Genomic DNA, 17,244 nt, shown 5'->3' with positions numbered 1-17,244 from the left:
CGAACTTCTGTCCTTCTTAGGTATGTTTCTTCTCATCCCTCTTTCTCAAGTCTCTGTTTCCTGGTGAAAGGTCCTGTCTTCTTACTGACCTGGAACTGTGCTGCTGGACTCCCCACTTCATACTGAGTCCCAGACCCCCATGCTTCTGTGTAGTGGAGTTGAGAGACTGGATTGGGGCAAGGTGAGGGTTAGGGCAGATGTGGGCGTATCTTACAAGCTCACCAGCACTCAGCTTTAGCCTGTGGCTGCTTCCCCAGGAGGTGGACCTGGTGTGATTGATCTTCAAAGGTTTTATAAGAACCCAGAAACCTGGATTTTTGTGAGCAAGTAATTACTACATGTTTCTAACAAATTATGTCCTTGGGCCAAGTAATGCCTAGATATGACACATAGTATCTGTTCTAGACATTTTCCACCTAACTTCACTTAGAAGAGCAAGGCTGTTCAAAGTGCCCCTCCCAGGGTTGTGTCTCGCAAGGCACGATTCCTGTAGAAATGCTTACTACCATTCAAGTTGTATTTCTCTCACTTCCCTCCCTGCCATGTCTTCCCCCACCACCTTCCCCATCCATTTCATCATCAGATCCTGTTTACCTTAACCAAAAAATAGGTCTGGGATCTCATTTTCATCCTCCATAAGGCATTGATTAAACTGTCCAAGAAATTATTGAAACGAAGAAATTTCAGAACTGAATCCCGAGATACTTTTTCAGATCCAGCTTTCTTGTTCCCCTTAACTCTCCTTGAATGTTGACACATAGATCACGTACTGAACTTGCAGTTTTAGTTACATCACTTTAACTAGAAGAATCTCTTATAATCTGTTCCTTTACAACTTCTACCAACTGTCTTTTCTGGGTGTAGGCTATCACAGCTGAGAGCATCATTAAGGTTATTTGGAAAATATCTGGGGAAGACATTTTCCAGTTACCAGAGTACCTGATTTGAAGTTAGTCGGAAAAATGTTAATTTTTAGACTGGAATTCTTTAAAATCTTAATACCCAAATATATGGGATATGTTGTTGATGTTTGATCTTGACGCTCTGTCATCACTATCCGATCCAAAACGATATTTTTTTCCTCCTCTGGTTCAGGTAGTTACTTAGTCGGAAAAATCCAGAAATCCTTCTTGATGTATTTTTTTTTCCTTTGCTTCATTCTCTGTATACCTCATCCACTCGCTTATGCAGTCCCTCTTGAGGTCTGTTGGATTTTTGTGAGCAAGAGTTTTATCTTTCAAATAGATCTCGAATCTTATTTCTATTGTTCTTGCCCTTTGCCACATTTCTATCATCTTCAATCTGACCCATACAGTTATTGCCTTAAACAGCCTATGCATTTCCTTTCGTGGCCTCCTTCAATTATTCTCAACAGTCATAACTTTCTTTTCTTTTCTTTTTTTAAGAAATTAGACATAAAACCATTATTCACATCTTATTCAATTAGAATAAAATTTGAAAATTCTTTGTGGGATCCATCAGCCCTCTCTATATAATCTGGCCCTGCCCCTCCTCCTAGACTTATCTGTCCTGTTTTCGGTGGCACTTGTGGCCCAGAGCTTTCTGCTTCAGAACCATTTCTTCTGCCCTCTCCTCTTCCTCTGTACTTGCAACTCCCCACAATTCCTCAGTTTGATTAAGTGGCACTCATTCAGAGAAATCCTTCCCACTTCCATTATATGTGTTACATTGCCCCTTTGTACACTGTCAGTGTACTTCATACTGTTTTTTCATGATTGTTACTATGCTCACTCTAATTTCTACTGACTTATTTCTGTAATGCCTATCTATCTTTCTTCCTCATTTTTCTGTTCTTTCAGCCCTCCTAGTCTCTGCAAGCTCTGTGGGAGGCTTGGTCTTGTTGGCCACTGGCTCATTGTTAAATACCTAGAACTTGTTTAGGGCCTTAATAAATATTCTGGAATGAAGAATGAAATTACTTGTGCTTCACACTCCACTACTATTTTTCTTGGTGATCTTATGTCTTAAAATGAGTCAAATAGCATTTTGGAAGATGCAGAGAGCATGATTTACAGTGGTAATACAGTGATAAACCCTACAAACATTTGAAAATAAAAATCTAGTTTTTTGTGACCCTAATACTCCTCTGGTTATTGATGATTGTAACCGCGATTCTGTTTTTCACTCTTGTCATAGACGGAAAAGGCGTAACTTCAGTAAACAGGCCACGGAAATCTTGAATGAATATTTTTACTCACACCTCAGCAATCCCTACCCCAGCGAAGAAGCCAAAGAGGAGCTGGCCAAGAAATGCAGCATCACAGTGTCACAGGTGAGACAGGGCTCTGGGAGGCCCCTCTTGTTCCCCAGGGATATGGGAACCCCATTTTTTCCTTAGGAAGTCCTCATCAGATTTTGTGTACAAATGTCCCATCATTGAAGAAGATAGAAAGAAAACCTAGATAGATGTGAAAGTTAATTTTAAAAGAAATCATAAGTAGCAAGGAATCAAGTTACCCACCTTCCCCCACTCCCAGTGTAAATCCTCTGCAGAGAAGACGTAAACATGCCATCAGGAGAGACGCGGTTCACACTTCTTAAGTAACTTTCTAGTAAAAGCCATGTAGTCCTGGCTTCCCTGATTTAGATGACTGACCTGCACGTCTGTCAGGGAGAAACCAATTTATTTGTTGCCTAAAGGAAATTTAATATAACTCTTTGGCGAGAGCTTTGAGGAATTCACCAAGCCCCTCCTCGGTAACTGTGCTGTGATATTTAAGTCCCAGGGCAGTTCTTTCCATCCTTGTTATCCATGAACAGGAGACTTAGCCTCGTGCAGCTCAGAGTTGGTTTTTTGTTTTGTTTTGTTTTTAATATCATATCATCTTTGGCCCTGAAATTAGCTGTTAAGTCCTAACAATAGATGTATTTTTAGTTAAATATGGTGTATATTTGGGTTGAAGTTTGGACACTGAAGTAATTTACCTATGACTCCTTAAAAATAGGTACAGTCACTCTTCTGTATCCATGGTTTCTACGTCTGCTGATTTAACCAACTGCAGATTTAAAAACAAAAATGTATGCTGAACATATACAGGTTTTTTCTTTGACATTATTCTTTAAACAGTGCAGTATAACAGTTATTTACATGGCATTTCCGTTGTTTTAAATAGTGCAAGTAAGCCAGATTTGAAGTCTATGAAGAATGAATGTACAGATGTGTGAGTATTGTGCAGTCATATGAAAGACGTGAGCCTCCGGACATTTTCATACCCTTGGCAGTCCTAGAGCTCGTCCCGCAGGGATATTTAGGGACAACTGTATATATTAATAGTATTGCCTCTAAAGTACAACTTTATTTACATACTCACATTTTTGTTTATACATTGACATTTGAGCAGCATTGTTCACAGACAACAAAGTAACAGTTCGCTACCTGTTTTTCTGGTGGGATATTAGAAAAAGCTGGTCCTTGGCAGAAAACCAGTGTTTTGGTGCTATTTACCACAGAATGTCTAGAGTCATTTTTGAGTTATAATTTGGATACCGTGTCAGGCTTGTTGGCATTCTATTAGGAACTAGCAGTGTGTCTTGGCTCCTTTTGCCCATTTGAAGCAGAATATAGTCGGTGTGCATTACTAGCTCAGAATATTAGAAAGCATGACAATCTTGACTATACAATCCCAAATACAACTCAGATTATTATAAAGTGATAGTCTTACACTGGGCCAGACAAGGAAGAGCAAATGAAACGTGTATCCACTTCAAGTGGGCTTTTCAACTGTGAATTCCCTGAACTTTGGTGAAAGGGAAGCTGGGTGATGAAGCCATGTCAGGTTTTCTGACTCCTGTTACTTTTGTTGGAAAATCCAAATGTTGGTGGGGTCCACGCAGATGTCTTCCCGCTTCCAATCTGCGTTTTACACGCACACATACTTATGGACACTATTGGAGAACAGCATAAATTTTATGTATATCTTTCATCAACAATGTAACCTGCATTTTCCAGAAACTGATTGCTAGGACTTTGTGTATTCTGAGACGCTCAGTCTGTACTTACTGGCTTATATCATTTCACTGAGCATAGTGGTCTCTAGTTGGGTCCTTTTTTTTTTTTTCTTTTTAGATTTATTTTTATTGCAAAGGCAGATTTACAGGGAGAAAGAGAGAGAAAGATCTTCCATCTGCTGGTTCACTCCCCAAATGGCCCAACAGCTGAGCTGAGCTGATCAGGAGTCAGGAGTTTCTTTTGGGTCTCCCACATGGGTGCAGGGTCCAAAGGCCTTGGGCCATCCTCTACTGCTTTCTGAGGTCACAAGCAGGGAGCTGGATTGGAAGTGGAGCAGCCAGGACATGAACTAGCCCCCATATGGGATGCTGGCACTTTCAGGCAGATGGTTATCCTGGGACCATTTCGTTGCAAAGGGTAGAGTTTGATTCTTTCTAATGGCCATGTTGATTTATTCTTTAAAAACTAGATTTATTTGGAGTAGGTTTTATTGTAACATTCCACATCAGTGCTAATTTGAGTCCCAGCTGCTGGACTTCTGAACCAGCTCCCTGAAGATGTGCCTGCAAAGGCAGTGGAGGATGGCCCAAGTACCTGGGCCTCTGCACCCGTAGGAGAGACTTGGATGAACCTCTTGGCTCCTGACTTCAACATGGAGCAGTGCTAGCTGTTGCAGCCATTTGAGGACTAAACCAACAGATGGAAGATCTTTCTCTGCATATATCCCTCTCTGTGTGTACTCTGTCTTTCAAACAAATAAATCTTTTTAACAATTATTTGAAAGGCCAAAACCTGGCCAAATCCAAAAGCCAGGAACTCTAGCTGGGTCTTCCAAGTGCGTGGTAGGGACCCACGTACTCAGGCCATCTTCTACTGCTTTGCAAGCACATTAGCAGGAGCTAGGTCAGAAGTGAGTCATTGAGATCTGAACTTGTACTCTGATGTTCTTGTGTTGCAGGTGCAGCTTAGCTTGCTGTGCCACATGCCAGCTCAGAAACCTTCTCAAGAAATTATAAGGATTTCTTTTCAGTACTTAGAGTGATAGATAGAATTTGTCAAACAGGACATAAAATGTATAAGCAGCGAATGAAATGGCCAATAAATCAATGGTAGAACTTTTGTTTATCAGAGTAATTAATATACAGACTGTGAAAATGTCAACATGGCATAGCCATTTCAGTGAAGATTGAAGCATACAAGAATCAGTAACAGATTAAATCTAGAGGGAAATGTTGATGCAGAACGTAGTCTTAAAATGTCTTTCCATAGACCATTTATTAGTTATAAGAGATTGAAAATAAAATAATTATAGAGTGGAGAAATGAAGCAAAATCACGACTACATGATCAAAATTAACATCACCAGGCTGAAGATACAAGCTGAGCCTCGACTGGGTCTGGCATTATCACGTGCCGGATGCTGTGGTGGGGTAGAAACAACATCAGTGAACTTAGCACGTAAACCCCGTGCTCCCCCTCACAGAGATATATATACTCACAGTAACCAGAACTAGCCATGTCAGTAGGGAAAACACCCAACTTCCTTTACTGAATAAATAGTTCCATTTGTAAGAATGTCAGAAACATGTCAAATTAACCATTAATGTTGGAAGTCAAGCTAGTGGATCCTTTGAGGGAATAGTGGTGTGGAAGGGAAGGAAAATTTCTTGACCTCAGGAGGTGGGTTAGTGGGTGTTTTGTTCATGAAGTCCTGCACTTAATGGTGTCTGCCCCTTTATGCATTAAAAATGTGTAATGTTTTGAACTCTACAGACTTGTCCTTGTAGAGCTTACATTTCTGCAGGAGGCTACAAATAGATAAAACAAGTCAATGAGGTAAGAAGTTACAAAGTGAGACATGCAGATAAGAAGCTAAAAAGTGAGGGAAGAAGAAGAGGAGCTTGGAAAATGCCAGTTTTAATAAGGTGGTAAAGAAAGTTCCTCCTGGGAAAGCAGCTTTTATAATGATTGAAGAAGATAAATGTGCAAGCCTTGTATAAGTTAAGACCTTCCAGCCAGAGGACACACCAAGTGCAGCGGCAATGTGATGAGGAGTGGTAGAGATGAAGTTTTAGGGGCTGTGCAGCCCACCTGATGGGGGCGGGATTCTTCCCACCTTACTGAGTGAAATGGGAAACTGAGGAGCGACTTGATCTGACTGAAGTGTTTTCTTATTTTAGTTTTGTTTCCCTGAAAGGTACAAGAAGAGACAAAGAGATCTCCCCAAATGCCAGCATCAAGTAGGGCTGGTCAGGTCAGAGCCAGGAGCTGGGGGCTCCATGTGGGTTTGCCATGTGCTAGAAGGAAACCAACTGCTCAGGCCATCCACTGCTTGCCCATGGTGCACAGTAGCAGGAAGCAGGCATGGGCAGCCCAGCCCTTGAAGCCTGGCGCTCTGATGGGAAGCTGGCATCCCAGTAGCGCCTTAGCTGCTGTTTGAAACCCCCACACCTGATAAGATGCAGTAGGATTGTCACAGCGGCCAGGTGGACAAGTTTGGGTGGACAGTGGCATTTGTGGGAGCAGAGACATCCGTTAGGAGTCACTGGCCGTAATCCAGACAGAGGAGGTCCCGACGTAGACCAGCGTCTGAGTGGTAGAGTTAATGAGATGAGGCTGGGTTCTGGATGTGTCCTCACACGTAGCCTAGAGAGTTTTCTAGTGGTTTAGGTGCGGGGCATGTTATAATGAGAGTTGTGGATGATGCCAGCATTTTTGGCTTGAGGGGACAGGATTGTCGTTACATGTCATGGGGAAGGTTGGAAGGAGTCAGATTTTGGGGAGAAGATCAGGAGTTTAGTGTTGGGCATAATAAGTACTACATTTTTTATGTTCACCGTGTACTATAAATAAACATGGATAAGTAAAAAAATATTTTCTATACTAGTCTTACCTTAATTTGTGATAATATTACTGTAAGTTTCTTGTAGAATTGCATACTGATTGCAGGATTTGAGATTTCTGATTTCTTAAGATTTGGTTTGATTGAATTCTCCTCTTATATAGCACCATGAAATTCACAAAAGAAATAATTTTGGATTTCTTATTCACTGAAAGTCACATTTAAATTATCCCATGTTCTTAATTAGTGCAGAAACTATTAATAAATTGTGTGTAATAGAGCTAATGTTCATTGATCATTCAGGTTACTAAGCCACATAAAACTTCATTGTTCTCCTGATTCTAATTTTGAATTTGAAGAACTTTGGCTGTACTTTCTCTGCTAGGTGTTTTTAGAATGAAAAATGTTAATTTATTCTTCATTGTTACCATACTTGAAATGAACTATAAAGGATTAATTTTTAAAAATGGTAAGAATCTGAATTGGGAGAGATTAAATGACTGTATTATGATTCATTCATTACTCATTCACTCATTCAGCTAGCATTTTAGAGTATCTGAACGATCCCAGGGCAGGTGTCAGATGCCCGTGGAGCGCCTGCCTTCCCCGGGCCAGGACAGGTGTCAGATGCCCGTGGAGCGCCTGCCTTCCCCGGGCTAGGAGAAGGCAGGTGTCAGATGCCCGTGGAGCTCCTGCCTTCCCCAGGCCTGAGTTGTGACTCCAGCTTCCTGCCAGTGCACGCTCTGGGAGGCAGCAGGCGCTGATTCAAGGTATCGAGTTCCCTGCGGCTCCGTCTCCAGCACAGCCTGTGCTTGCAGGCATCTGGAGCATGAGCCAGCAAATGGGAGTTCTCTGTCTCTCTGCATCTCGAAATAAATTTAAAAAATAAAGTAGTTTGTGAAGTTGTGCACAAGATGTGCCTCTGTCACAATCCAGGCGGGAAGCTCGATGATCAGTGCTTACGAGGAAGAACCCGAAGTTCAGTGAAGTGAATTGATTTAGCAGGGGTCACAGGCTTCAGTGAGTCGGGGGAGAGGGAGCTCTTACACGGCAATTCTTGATCATCAAGGAGAAGCTGCAGTTTTCCTTTTTGGCAGACATTATTCATCTGTCCCTGGGTGCACACAGCAGAGGCCCCGGATGGAGAGGCAGTCTTGGGCTTGTCTGGTTGGGCCTGCAACACCATCCCCCACGGCTGCTGTAGAGACTGTGGGCTGGTTAGCAATCTGAGGTCTCCTTACTCATTAAACTCATTCCAAAACAGTGGATATTCAGTAAGCTAATTAAAATTTGTAAGTAAGATTTCCTTATTAAGAAAATCTATTAAAATAAGAAGCCGTTAAAAGAATAATTAGAGCAGGGAAAAAAAGAGATAACTATCAAATGACAGTATCTTTTTCAACCATCCGTAAAGGCTTTTCAGTGACGTTGGTGGCAGGCAGAAGGCAGAAGAGGAAGTCTGCAGTCGCTAAACCAGAGACAGGTTAAAGGGAGTGGTAGCTACTTGTTAAAGCGAGTCTGTCACACTGTCGCAACGAAGGCTACAGACTCCCTGAGCGCTGCTGTGTGTCCTAGTGGGGATGGGATGGCAGTAAACAGCATGCTAAGAACAAAGGAACAGGTTGTAAAAAGGTGGGGGCTTGGAGGATACTGCAGCATCAGGCAGAGAAGACACCTGTGCCAGGTTTAAAGAAAGCAGGGGAAGCTTCCAGTTTGTTGATCTTTACCAACAGCCAGCAAGGTGCGTTAACCTTGCCCCAGTGCCAGCCAGCTTTTTATGTACCTTAGAAGCAACTTTTTTTTTCTTTAAGAGATGAGAGAGGTAAAGAGAGAGAGCTCTCATCTACTCGCAAAGCACCCACAATGCCTGCAGTTAGGCTGGGCTGCAGCTGGGAGTGAGGAGCACAGGGCAGACGTCCCTCTGGGGTGTCAGGGAGCAGATGACCTGACCTTCACTGCTGCGTCCCAGGGTCAGCCTCCGAGAAGGAGGTGGGCAGGGAGCCAGAGCACAGGATCAAACCTCGGGCCTCTGGCACGGGGAGTCTCAAGTGTGAAGCTAAATGTCCACCCTTGGAATTGGTGCTTTTTTTAAAAAAGATTCATTTATTTTTATTGTAAAATCAGATATACAGAGAGGAGGAAAGACAGAGTAGAAGATCTTCCATCCGATGATTCACTCCTCAAGTGGCCACAACAGCCAGAGCTGAGCCAATCCGGAGCCAGGAGCCTCCTTCGGGTCTCCCACACCAGTGCAGGGTCCCAAGACTTTGGGCCATGCTTGACTGTTTCCCAGGCCACAAGCAGGGAGCTGGGTGGGAAGCAGGGCACCAGGACATGAACTGGTGCCCATATGCGTTCCTGGCACATGCATAGTGAGGACTTTGGAAGCTAGGCTACCATACCAGGCCTGGCATTGGCTTTTTTTGAGAGGATCTCTTAACACTGATTAGATAAGATCCCCAAGCTAAGGGTAGACTATTTCCATTTTGCATTTATGTTTTTTAGCTTTTCTATACTTAGAAAAAATTATATTCATGCCTGTGGTTCCCCGGCAGGGTTTGCCTCTTGTATCTCCTTTTGCCTTTTCCTTCTCCTTTGTCTTCCAGGAGTATTCCCAGCAGCCGCTCTCCTCGCTGCTCCTCACCTTTCCATTGCCTCACTTCTGTGAAGCATGTCAGGCCAATAGGCTAATATATAAGTCAGAGTCCCAGCAGGAAACAGATGGTACACTCAAATTAGAATAATTTGAGGATTTCATAAAATGATGATTTACAAAAGAGTGGGCAGAGTGTAGAGAAACCGCGGAGGATAATGCCTGTGGCAGCAGGTTCTTTTGCTCCTCTTTGGCCTGAAGAGATGACGGGAACTTTGCCAGGAATGAGACAGAGCAGGTCCTGGAGAAGAGGCAGCGTTAGGACAAGGGCTCAGAGGGATAAATACTCTGGCCTCGCCTTCCCCGTCATCTGCTGCCGGTGCCTACAACTGGGCAGAGCCCTCCTAGGCAGCCTCCTGGGCCCAGAGGACACCACTTCAGAACGGGCCCTGGGATGCCACCCCAGGGGCCTCTCCAGAGATGCTTCAGTCTTGTCATTTCCCACTCCTTTCAGTCTCCCTTCTGCTTTCCTTGCCTGTCTGTCAACTATGCGGAGAGCAGCTTACATTTTTGAAAAAGTTGGGTTTTGAGAGCAGAAACTACAGTTTGCATGTGTAGTGTTAAAATCATTTCTCTTTTTGAAAGGCAGAAAGAGATCTACCTTATTTTAATTCACTCCCCAGTACCGCCAGCAACCACAACTGCACCAGGTCAGGAATTCAGTCCAGATCTCCCGCTTGGCTGGCAGGGCCTCTGGTGCTTGAGCTGCTTCCCGGAATGTGCACCGACAGGAAATCAGGAGCAGAGCGGACCTGCCAGCAGGCGCTCCGACACTGGATGCTTGCGTACCAAGTGGCGTTGTAACTGCCATGCCTGATGCATAGGGTAAATGATTTGACTCAGCCAAAAATACCTATTATCATTGTAGTCCACATTCCTAACTCACTTAACAAGTAGAGTTCCCACAACATACTAGCCACTGTGGCTGGCACTATGACAAAGGAAGGAGAATCAGATAGGGTCTTCTCTGAGAAACGTCATGTTTCTTGGGGGGATACAGACTGACATGTTTCTGACAAAACATAAGGGTTACATGGCAGAATGCACAGGTACTTTTGGGTTCCATGTATGGAGCATAGCTCAAAGATCCAAGGCAAAGGGAAACTTACTTTCTGTTGAGAGAATCGGAAAACGGCATGTGTAGCACCTGGAGGAGGACGAAGAAGACCTTGACTGGGAAAAAAATGAGGAAGAATGGTGTTCCGAGCAAGGGAAGCTTCCTAAGCAGAAAATAGGTGTATTTTTAAAAGTCTGAAAAGCCCCGAGCACATGTCACTGTAGGTGTTTACATTGCAAGAAATGAGACTACATAATCTCAGGCCTCAGCCAAGCCCAGACCAGATTCCCAGCTCTTGTCCGTACTGGCCATGAGCGAGGCGTCTGATCTCACTGCACCTCCTTTTCTCATGTAATGATTTGAGTAAAAACGATGTGTACTTGATTGCATTATGGGAATTTCCATGAGGTGGCAAATGTGTAATATCTGGGACAGTGCTTATCATAAAGCAGGTAGGAACTCTAGTAGTATCCATTATTGTCTGTTTCTCCTGCCTTGAATTCTCTAATCTTGCATCCACACCCATGCACCCCCTTCTGTACAAATATAATTTTATTTGAGCATGACAAAGAGAAAGGGGAGAAACAGAGAGAGAATTTTTCATCCACTTTCTCACTCCCAAAATGGTCACAATGGCAGGGTTGGTTCGGGCTGATGCTAGGAACCTGCCACTGCATCCAGGTCTCCCATGTGATGGCAGGGGCCTGAGCCGTTGGACCACTTTCTGCCATTTTCCCAGGCACATGAACAGAGACCTTGGCCAGAAGCAAGGCAACCAAGACTTGAGCTGACACTCTGATATTACTACCATGAGCCAAGACTTAGCCCATCATTGCCACAATGGCAGCCCTACATCTATATAAATATTAATTCTTTCCTCCTCCAGAGCTCACTTCAAATGACATGTCTTTAAGAAAGCTTTCCATGGTATTCCAAGTTTACATCCTTCATTATATGTTCTTTTATCTTCTTTTTCTTGACAGCCCTTTCCAGAATTGCAGCTAAATAATGAATTGCTTAATGCTATTCTCTGATTATGATGGATTCTGTTTAGGGTAAAATTTCTGTCTTATTTAACACTATGTTCTTTCTTTTAGGATAGATTCGTCTATTTGGAAGTTAGAAAGAGAGAGAGAGAGATTTTTCCATAATCTGATTTACTCCCCAGATGGCCACAGTAGTCTGTAGGCCAAAACCAGCAGCCAAGAGTTTTACCACGTCTCCCACCTGGGTGACAGGAGCCCAAGCACTTTGGCCATCTTCCACTGCTTTTCCCAGGCCTTTAAGCTGGAAGATGGAGTGGAAATGGGGCAACTGGGGCATGAACTGGTATCCGTATGAGATGCTGGTGGTCACAGATGATGACTTTATTTGTTATGCCACAACAGTGGCTCCCAGCACTACATTCTTAATACCTATCGCAGTGTTCCTCTCTGTCTCTCCTCCTCTCTGTATAACTGACTTTGTAATAAAAATAAATCTTTTAAAAACAAACAAAAAACCAAACAAACAAAAAAAGGGGCCCAGCAGCGTGGCCTAGTGGCTAAAGTCCTCGCCTTGAACGCCCCGGATCCCATATGGGCGCTGGTTCTAATCCCGGTGGCTCCACTTCCCATCCAGCTCCCTGCTTGTGGCCTGGGAAAGCAGTTGAGGACAGCCCAAGGCTTTGGGACCCTGCACCCGCGTGGGAGACCTGGAAGAGGTTCCTGGTTCCCAGCATCGGATCGGCGCGCACCGGCCCGTTGCGGCTCACTTGGGGAGTGAATCATCGGACGGAAGATCTTCCTCTCTGTCTCTCCTCCTCTCTGTATATCTGGCTGTAATAAAAATAAATCTTTAAAAAAAAATACCTACCGCAGTGTCCGACTCATACTCAGTAGGTGTGCTTTGAAGTAATGGTTTACATAGCTTGTCTTGCAGCACTGGAAAATCTACACTGTGGGATTGTACAGTTTAGATGTTTATGGTTATGCAGTTGTACCCCTTAAATGTCTAGTTTTCATCTGTTTATTGTGAAGTTCAAATCCCAGTGAGGAAAGCAAGATGATGTGTGGATGAGTGTCTACATGTAGCGCAGAAAATCTCCTACGACAAATCTGTGCTATTATTTAATACACTACACAGATATGATCCAGTATTGAGTATTATAAGCATAGTTTATTATACTTTATAATGTGTTGTGGTAGTAAGTACTATATCATAAAGAGGCTGAGGATTTCTGGGGTAGGTTGTGTGATTAGACTTGTGAAAGTTAATTCTAGCAGTGATGAAGAGGAAGCCATTAGAATGAGTGGCATTAACGAAATAGAAATTTAACACAAAAAGAATGATGAATTTGAAAATCATTTTGGAGATAGGGCTGATACTTCAGAAACAATTGAGTACGAATGTGAGGAGAAAAGCTGGGGTTTTATTCTGAATAATTGAAGATGTTGATGTTATTAGCTTATATAGAAACACAGAAGAAAAGTGAATTTTCGAGATGCTGAGATTAAATGCCGATTGCATTGCCTTCAGTATCTGGGCTGGGATATAGTCAGTTTGGAACTTGAACTCAGTGAAGAAGAGATTAAACATGAAGGTTGGGAGTGAACCATCACTTAAGTTCATAATTGAGGCTCTGGGAATGGACAAATTCACCCAAGAAGAAAATAGGGCAGAGGAAAACAAGTTTTTCCTGAGTTATTTGCTAACTGGGAGGCATTCACTAAGAGATTGGGGGTTAAGCAGTACTTGACACCTTGACAGGGCTGAGAGGTAAGACCTGCTGTGCGGGGCAGCTTCCTGCCCCTTCCTTTGGTCCAGGGCCAGGATGCCTAGGGCTACCTCTGGCAGCCAGAGACCTCCAGGGGTGGATACTCAGACTGCAGTTCTGCTTCAGAATACTTCAGTTCTTGGAATTGGGTTGGTGTTTTTCATAAATACTTGGAGAAAGGAAATAACAGTTAAGCACCATACTGGGCTTCAAATTATTTCCACAAACAAGGTAATACAACATTAGGCATACTCTCAGAAAGAAAAATAAATATATGAGAAGAAATATGTAAAAACAAATAGACAGTTGATACATAGTCCTCCTAGAGATCTAAAAAATGAAGGCACCAGATACAGTCTGTAAAATAACTGTGCTTAGTAATTGCTTTTCTAAGCCTCTGATAATTGTTCAAGTTGTACTTACTTGACATGGAAAGGAAAGAATACTGGGTAGATAAATTTGATGAAGATTTTATAAAAACAATGTAGTGAATAGATTAAAAGCAGATCAGACATAGCTAAAGGGAGAATTATTGAATAGGAAGATGGTCATAAAAAATAAGCACAGCAGTCTATAATTTTGTACCTTTAAAAATGTCCTTTGACAATGGACATGAAATAAAGACTTTTAAAATCAAAAATAGGATTTGTCCCATTTCTATCTACAGGAAATTTTTTTTAAAAAGGTGTACTTTAGAGAGAAAGTAGGAAATACAGAAAGGAATAGAGAAGCCACAGAAAGGGTGAATGGACAGGGGTGTGTGATTCTAAATGAGCTCTGATCCTTTAAAGTGCTGTTCCACTTTATTTGCATTATGTGTAGATTTAAACTGTGCAGTGATGATGCCTTGTGAGTTATAAAGCGATGGCAAGGCTCTTGTATTTTTTTTGAAAAGATGGTAAAAGTACCGATTAAAGAGTACATCCAAGCTGATAAAGAGGGAATCAGAATAACCCTAAAAACATAAGCAACATAAAAGAATGCAGGAGGGGGAAAAGTCAGTACCAAGTGGGACAGATCTGAAACATTGGTAAGAGTGTAGATTTATACCTGAATGTATCAATAGTCACATTAATGGAAATGCATCAAGTTCTGTAACAGACAAATGTAATCAAATAGGCCATTAAAATGAAACAATATATGTTCTCCGAGAGACACATTGAAGATATAAGAGCATTGAAAGAATGAAAACAATGAAAATAAAGCATGTGAATGAGAACCTAAAGAAACTTGTGTTACTCCACAAAAATGGAATAATGAATACCTCAATAAAAAAGTTATGCTAGAGACTAAGAGAGACACTCGTGATGATGATACAGCAATCTGATACCTGTGCTCACCTTACAACACGAGTTCAAGAACACAGAAGTAGAAACTTTAGTCCAGTTTCAAAGAAAAATAAGTGAATCCAAAATCAATAGATTTCCCACACCTTCACTTTTCTATAACTGAACGAGTATATCACACACACACGTGCACACACACACACACACACACACACACCAGTAAGGGCATAGAATAGCCCTTCTCAAAATTCAGTGTGCGTAAGAAAGATTTGGGAGTTCTTAGAATACAGATTTATGGATCCTGTTTACAGAGTTTCTGATTCAAGGGTCTGCTGGTGGGCCTGACAATTTAGAGTTGACAGATTAATGAACTAACACTGACAGTTCTGTATGCATGCTGTAAGTAGGACAGATAGAGATGATCTGAATATCACTACTAGCCAATGACTTAGTGCACATATATAGAATGCCACATATAATGAAGGCAGAATATGCACTTATTAAAATTTATTCATTTTCATTTGAAATTCAATTCCACAGAAAGAGAAGGAGACATAGAGAAGTTCTTCCATCTGCTGGCTCTCTCCCCAAATAGCCAGAATGGCTGGAGCTGATCTGATCTGAAGCTGGGAGGCAGGAGCTTCTTCCAGATCTCCCACGGGGTGGGGGGTCCTGAGGAGTTGGGCAGTCCTCCACTGCTTTCCCAGACCACAAGCCGGGAACTGGATTGGAAGTGGAGTGGCTGGGGCATGAACCGGTGTCCCTGTGGGATGCTGGTGCTGTACAGTAAAGAAGTAACATGCTGTCCCACTGCATTGGCCCCAGAATACACGTTTTTTAATCATTCGCGGGCATTATGGAAGTTAACTATATTGGATCGTACACATCTCTGTTTTAAAGCATTTAAAACATAGACTAGGTTTTCTGAACACAGTGGAGTTAACCTAGAAATCAACAGCAAAAAGATGACTAGCAGATTCCCGTATTTGGAAAAGAAGCAGTATATTTAATCGTCTGTAGATTAATGACATTCCAGTGAAAATTAGGAAATGCTATGACTGAGGGATATTGAAAATACAGCATATCAGAACTCATGGAATGCAACCTGAACTGTGCTTAGAAAGAAATCATTGCATGCATGTTATTTGCTCTTATATGTATGTGTTTATACTCTTATGTATGTGTATATGCTCTTATATTTGTGTATATACGTGCATGTATGAAGGCTTAAAAATCTGTGTACACAGGATCTATCCCAGGGATAGTAAAGAACAGAAAGATTAAATATCAAAAGAAGTGGAAGGTGGAGAAATCAACAAAATCATAAGAAAAAGGTAGTAGAGTTCAGTGAAACCAAGATTATAAAAAGCATAGGGAAAAAAAACATTGTACTTAAATCATGAGTCATGCAGAGTACTGTAGGTTGAATTTTTAGAAGGTGGTGGAGCAGACATATTTAAGTGAAAAGTTGAGAAGGCTCAAAGTAACCTGTGAAAAAGACGAGCATGCATATGTGTTTCTGAATATTATTATTGCAAGAACACATGTGATCATGGACAAAATGAGGCTGAGGGCATAATTGGATTTGGGAGCGTGAAGGTAATGTAGTGAGAGGAGACCCTATCTTGGAGGAACATAGCACCTGCTAGAAATCAACTTTTTTTAAAAAATGGTTTTGTCTATTTGAAAGGCAGCATTACAGAGAGAGGGAGAGATAGAAAAAAAGAGGTTATCTATGTGATAATTCACTCCTCAAATGGCTGCAACAGCCTTGAACCAGTAGCTTCTTCCAGAGAGATGAAGAGATCTCCCAGCCCCTGGTTCACTCCCTAAATGGATTGCAGTGGCCAGCAATGGGTCAGGAGCCAGGAACCCCATTTGGGGCTCCCTTGTGTGAGTGGCAGTGTCTCAAATAATTGGACTGTCTTCTGCTGCTTTCCCAAGTGCATTCACAGGTAGCTGAATCTGAAATAGAGCAGGAGGGACTCAAACCAGTGCTCCATTGTGGAGTATTGGCATAGCAGGAACAACTTAACCTGATACACTACAATGCAAAGCATAGTATTCTGATTTTAAAATAAATTCAGTGAGGTTATCTAGAGTTTTATAAAGAAAACTGTGGCCTGGATAATACAGGAGTGATGTTAGTATAAGTAAGAAGGGTTTCCCTTAAACAAGAAACTTGACCATAGAATTTTTTTTTTTTTGCACAGGATGCTAAATCAATTTTGAATTTTTTTATTTATAGGCATTAAGTTTACACAAAATTTCTCAAGAGGAAGGTCTGGCCCATTCTTAATTAGAGTGCGTTTGGACGGTAGCTGTGTGCTGCTGCTGTGTGGCCCAGGAGGCGGCTCCTTTGCTGTGCAGTGCTGCAGGCCGCTCTCCAGCTGTGATGTCTCTGCTCTGAGATCTGCCAGCTGCTGCCTGCTGCCTCCAGAGCCACATGGGAAGACGATTGCGTTCCACACCTAACGAGGTTTTTTTGTTTTTTTCCAAACGGGAGAAGTAATTTTAAAGGAAAAATCGCTTTAACTAGGAATGTCATCTGTGGTCATTTAGAACCGCCCTCAGCACGTGCTTCCGGGAGCTGGACGGTGCTACCCGTTTGTGCTGTGGTGTGGCCGCGAGGCTGGCTTTTGATATGCTTTTGCAGATGCGGCTCTGTGACTGTCACAGCAG

The 17,244-nt window shown here is 42.4% G+C and overlaps 1 protein-coding gene across 2 annotated transcripts in view; it reads left to right on the top strand.

The window, feature by feature from the left end:
- The window catches only part of PBX3 (PBX homeobox 3), a 206,169-nt gene that overhangs the window by 171,028 nt on the left and 17,897 nt on the right, over nt 1–17,244 (top strand). For both annotated transcript variants that reach the window (XM_058672609.1, XM_058672610.1), the window contains exon 5: nt 2,158–2,293. In XM_058672609.1, coding sequence (XP_058528592.1) covers nt 2,158–2,293 — 136 coding nt within the window. The remainder of the gene's footprint in view (nt 1–2,157; nt 2,294–17,244) is intronic.

Source organism: Ochotona princeps, chromosome 14, assembly GCF_030435755.1.
Source record: "Ochotona princeps isolate mOchPri1 chromosome 14, mOchPri1.hap1, whole genome shotgun sequence".
Lineage (NCBI taxonomy): Eukaryota > Metazoa > Chordata > Mammalia > Lagomorpha > Ochotonidae > Ochotona > Ochotona princeps.
This window is presented reverse-complemented; position numbering and strand designations above follow the sequence as displayed.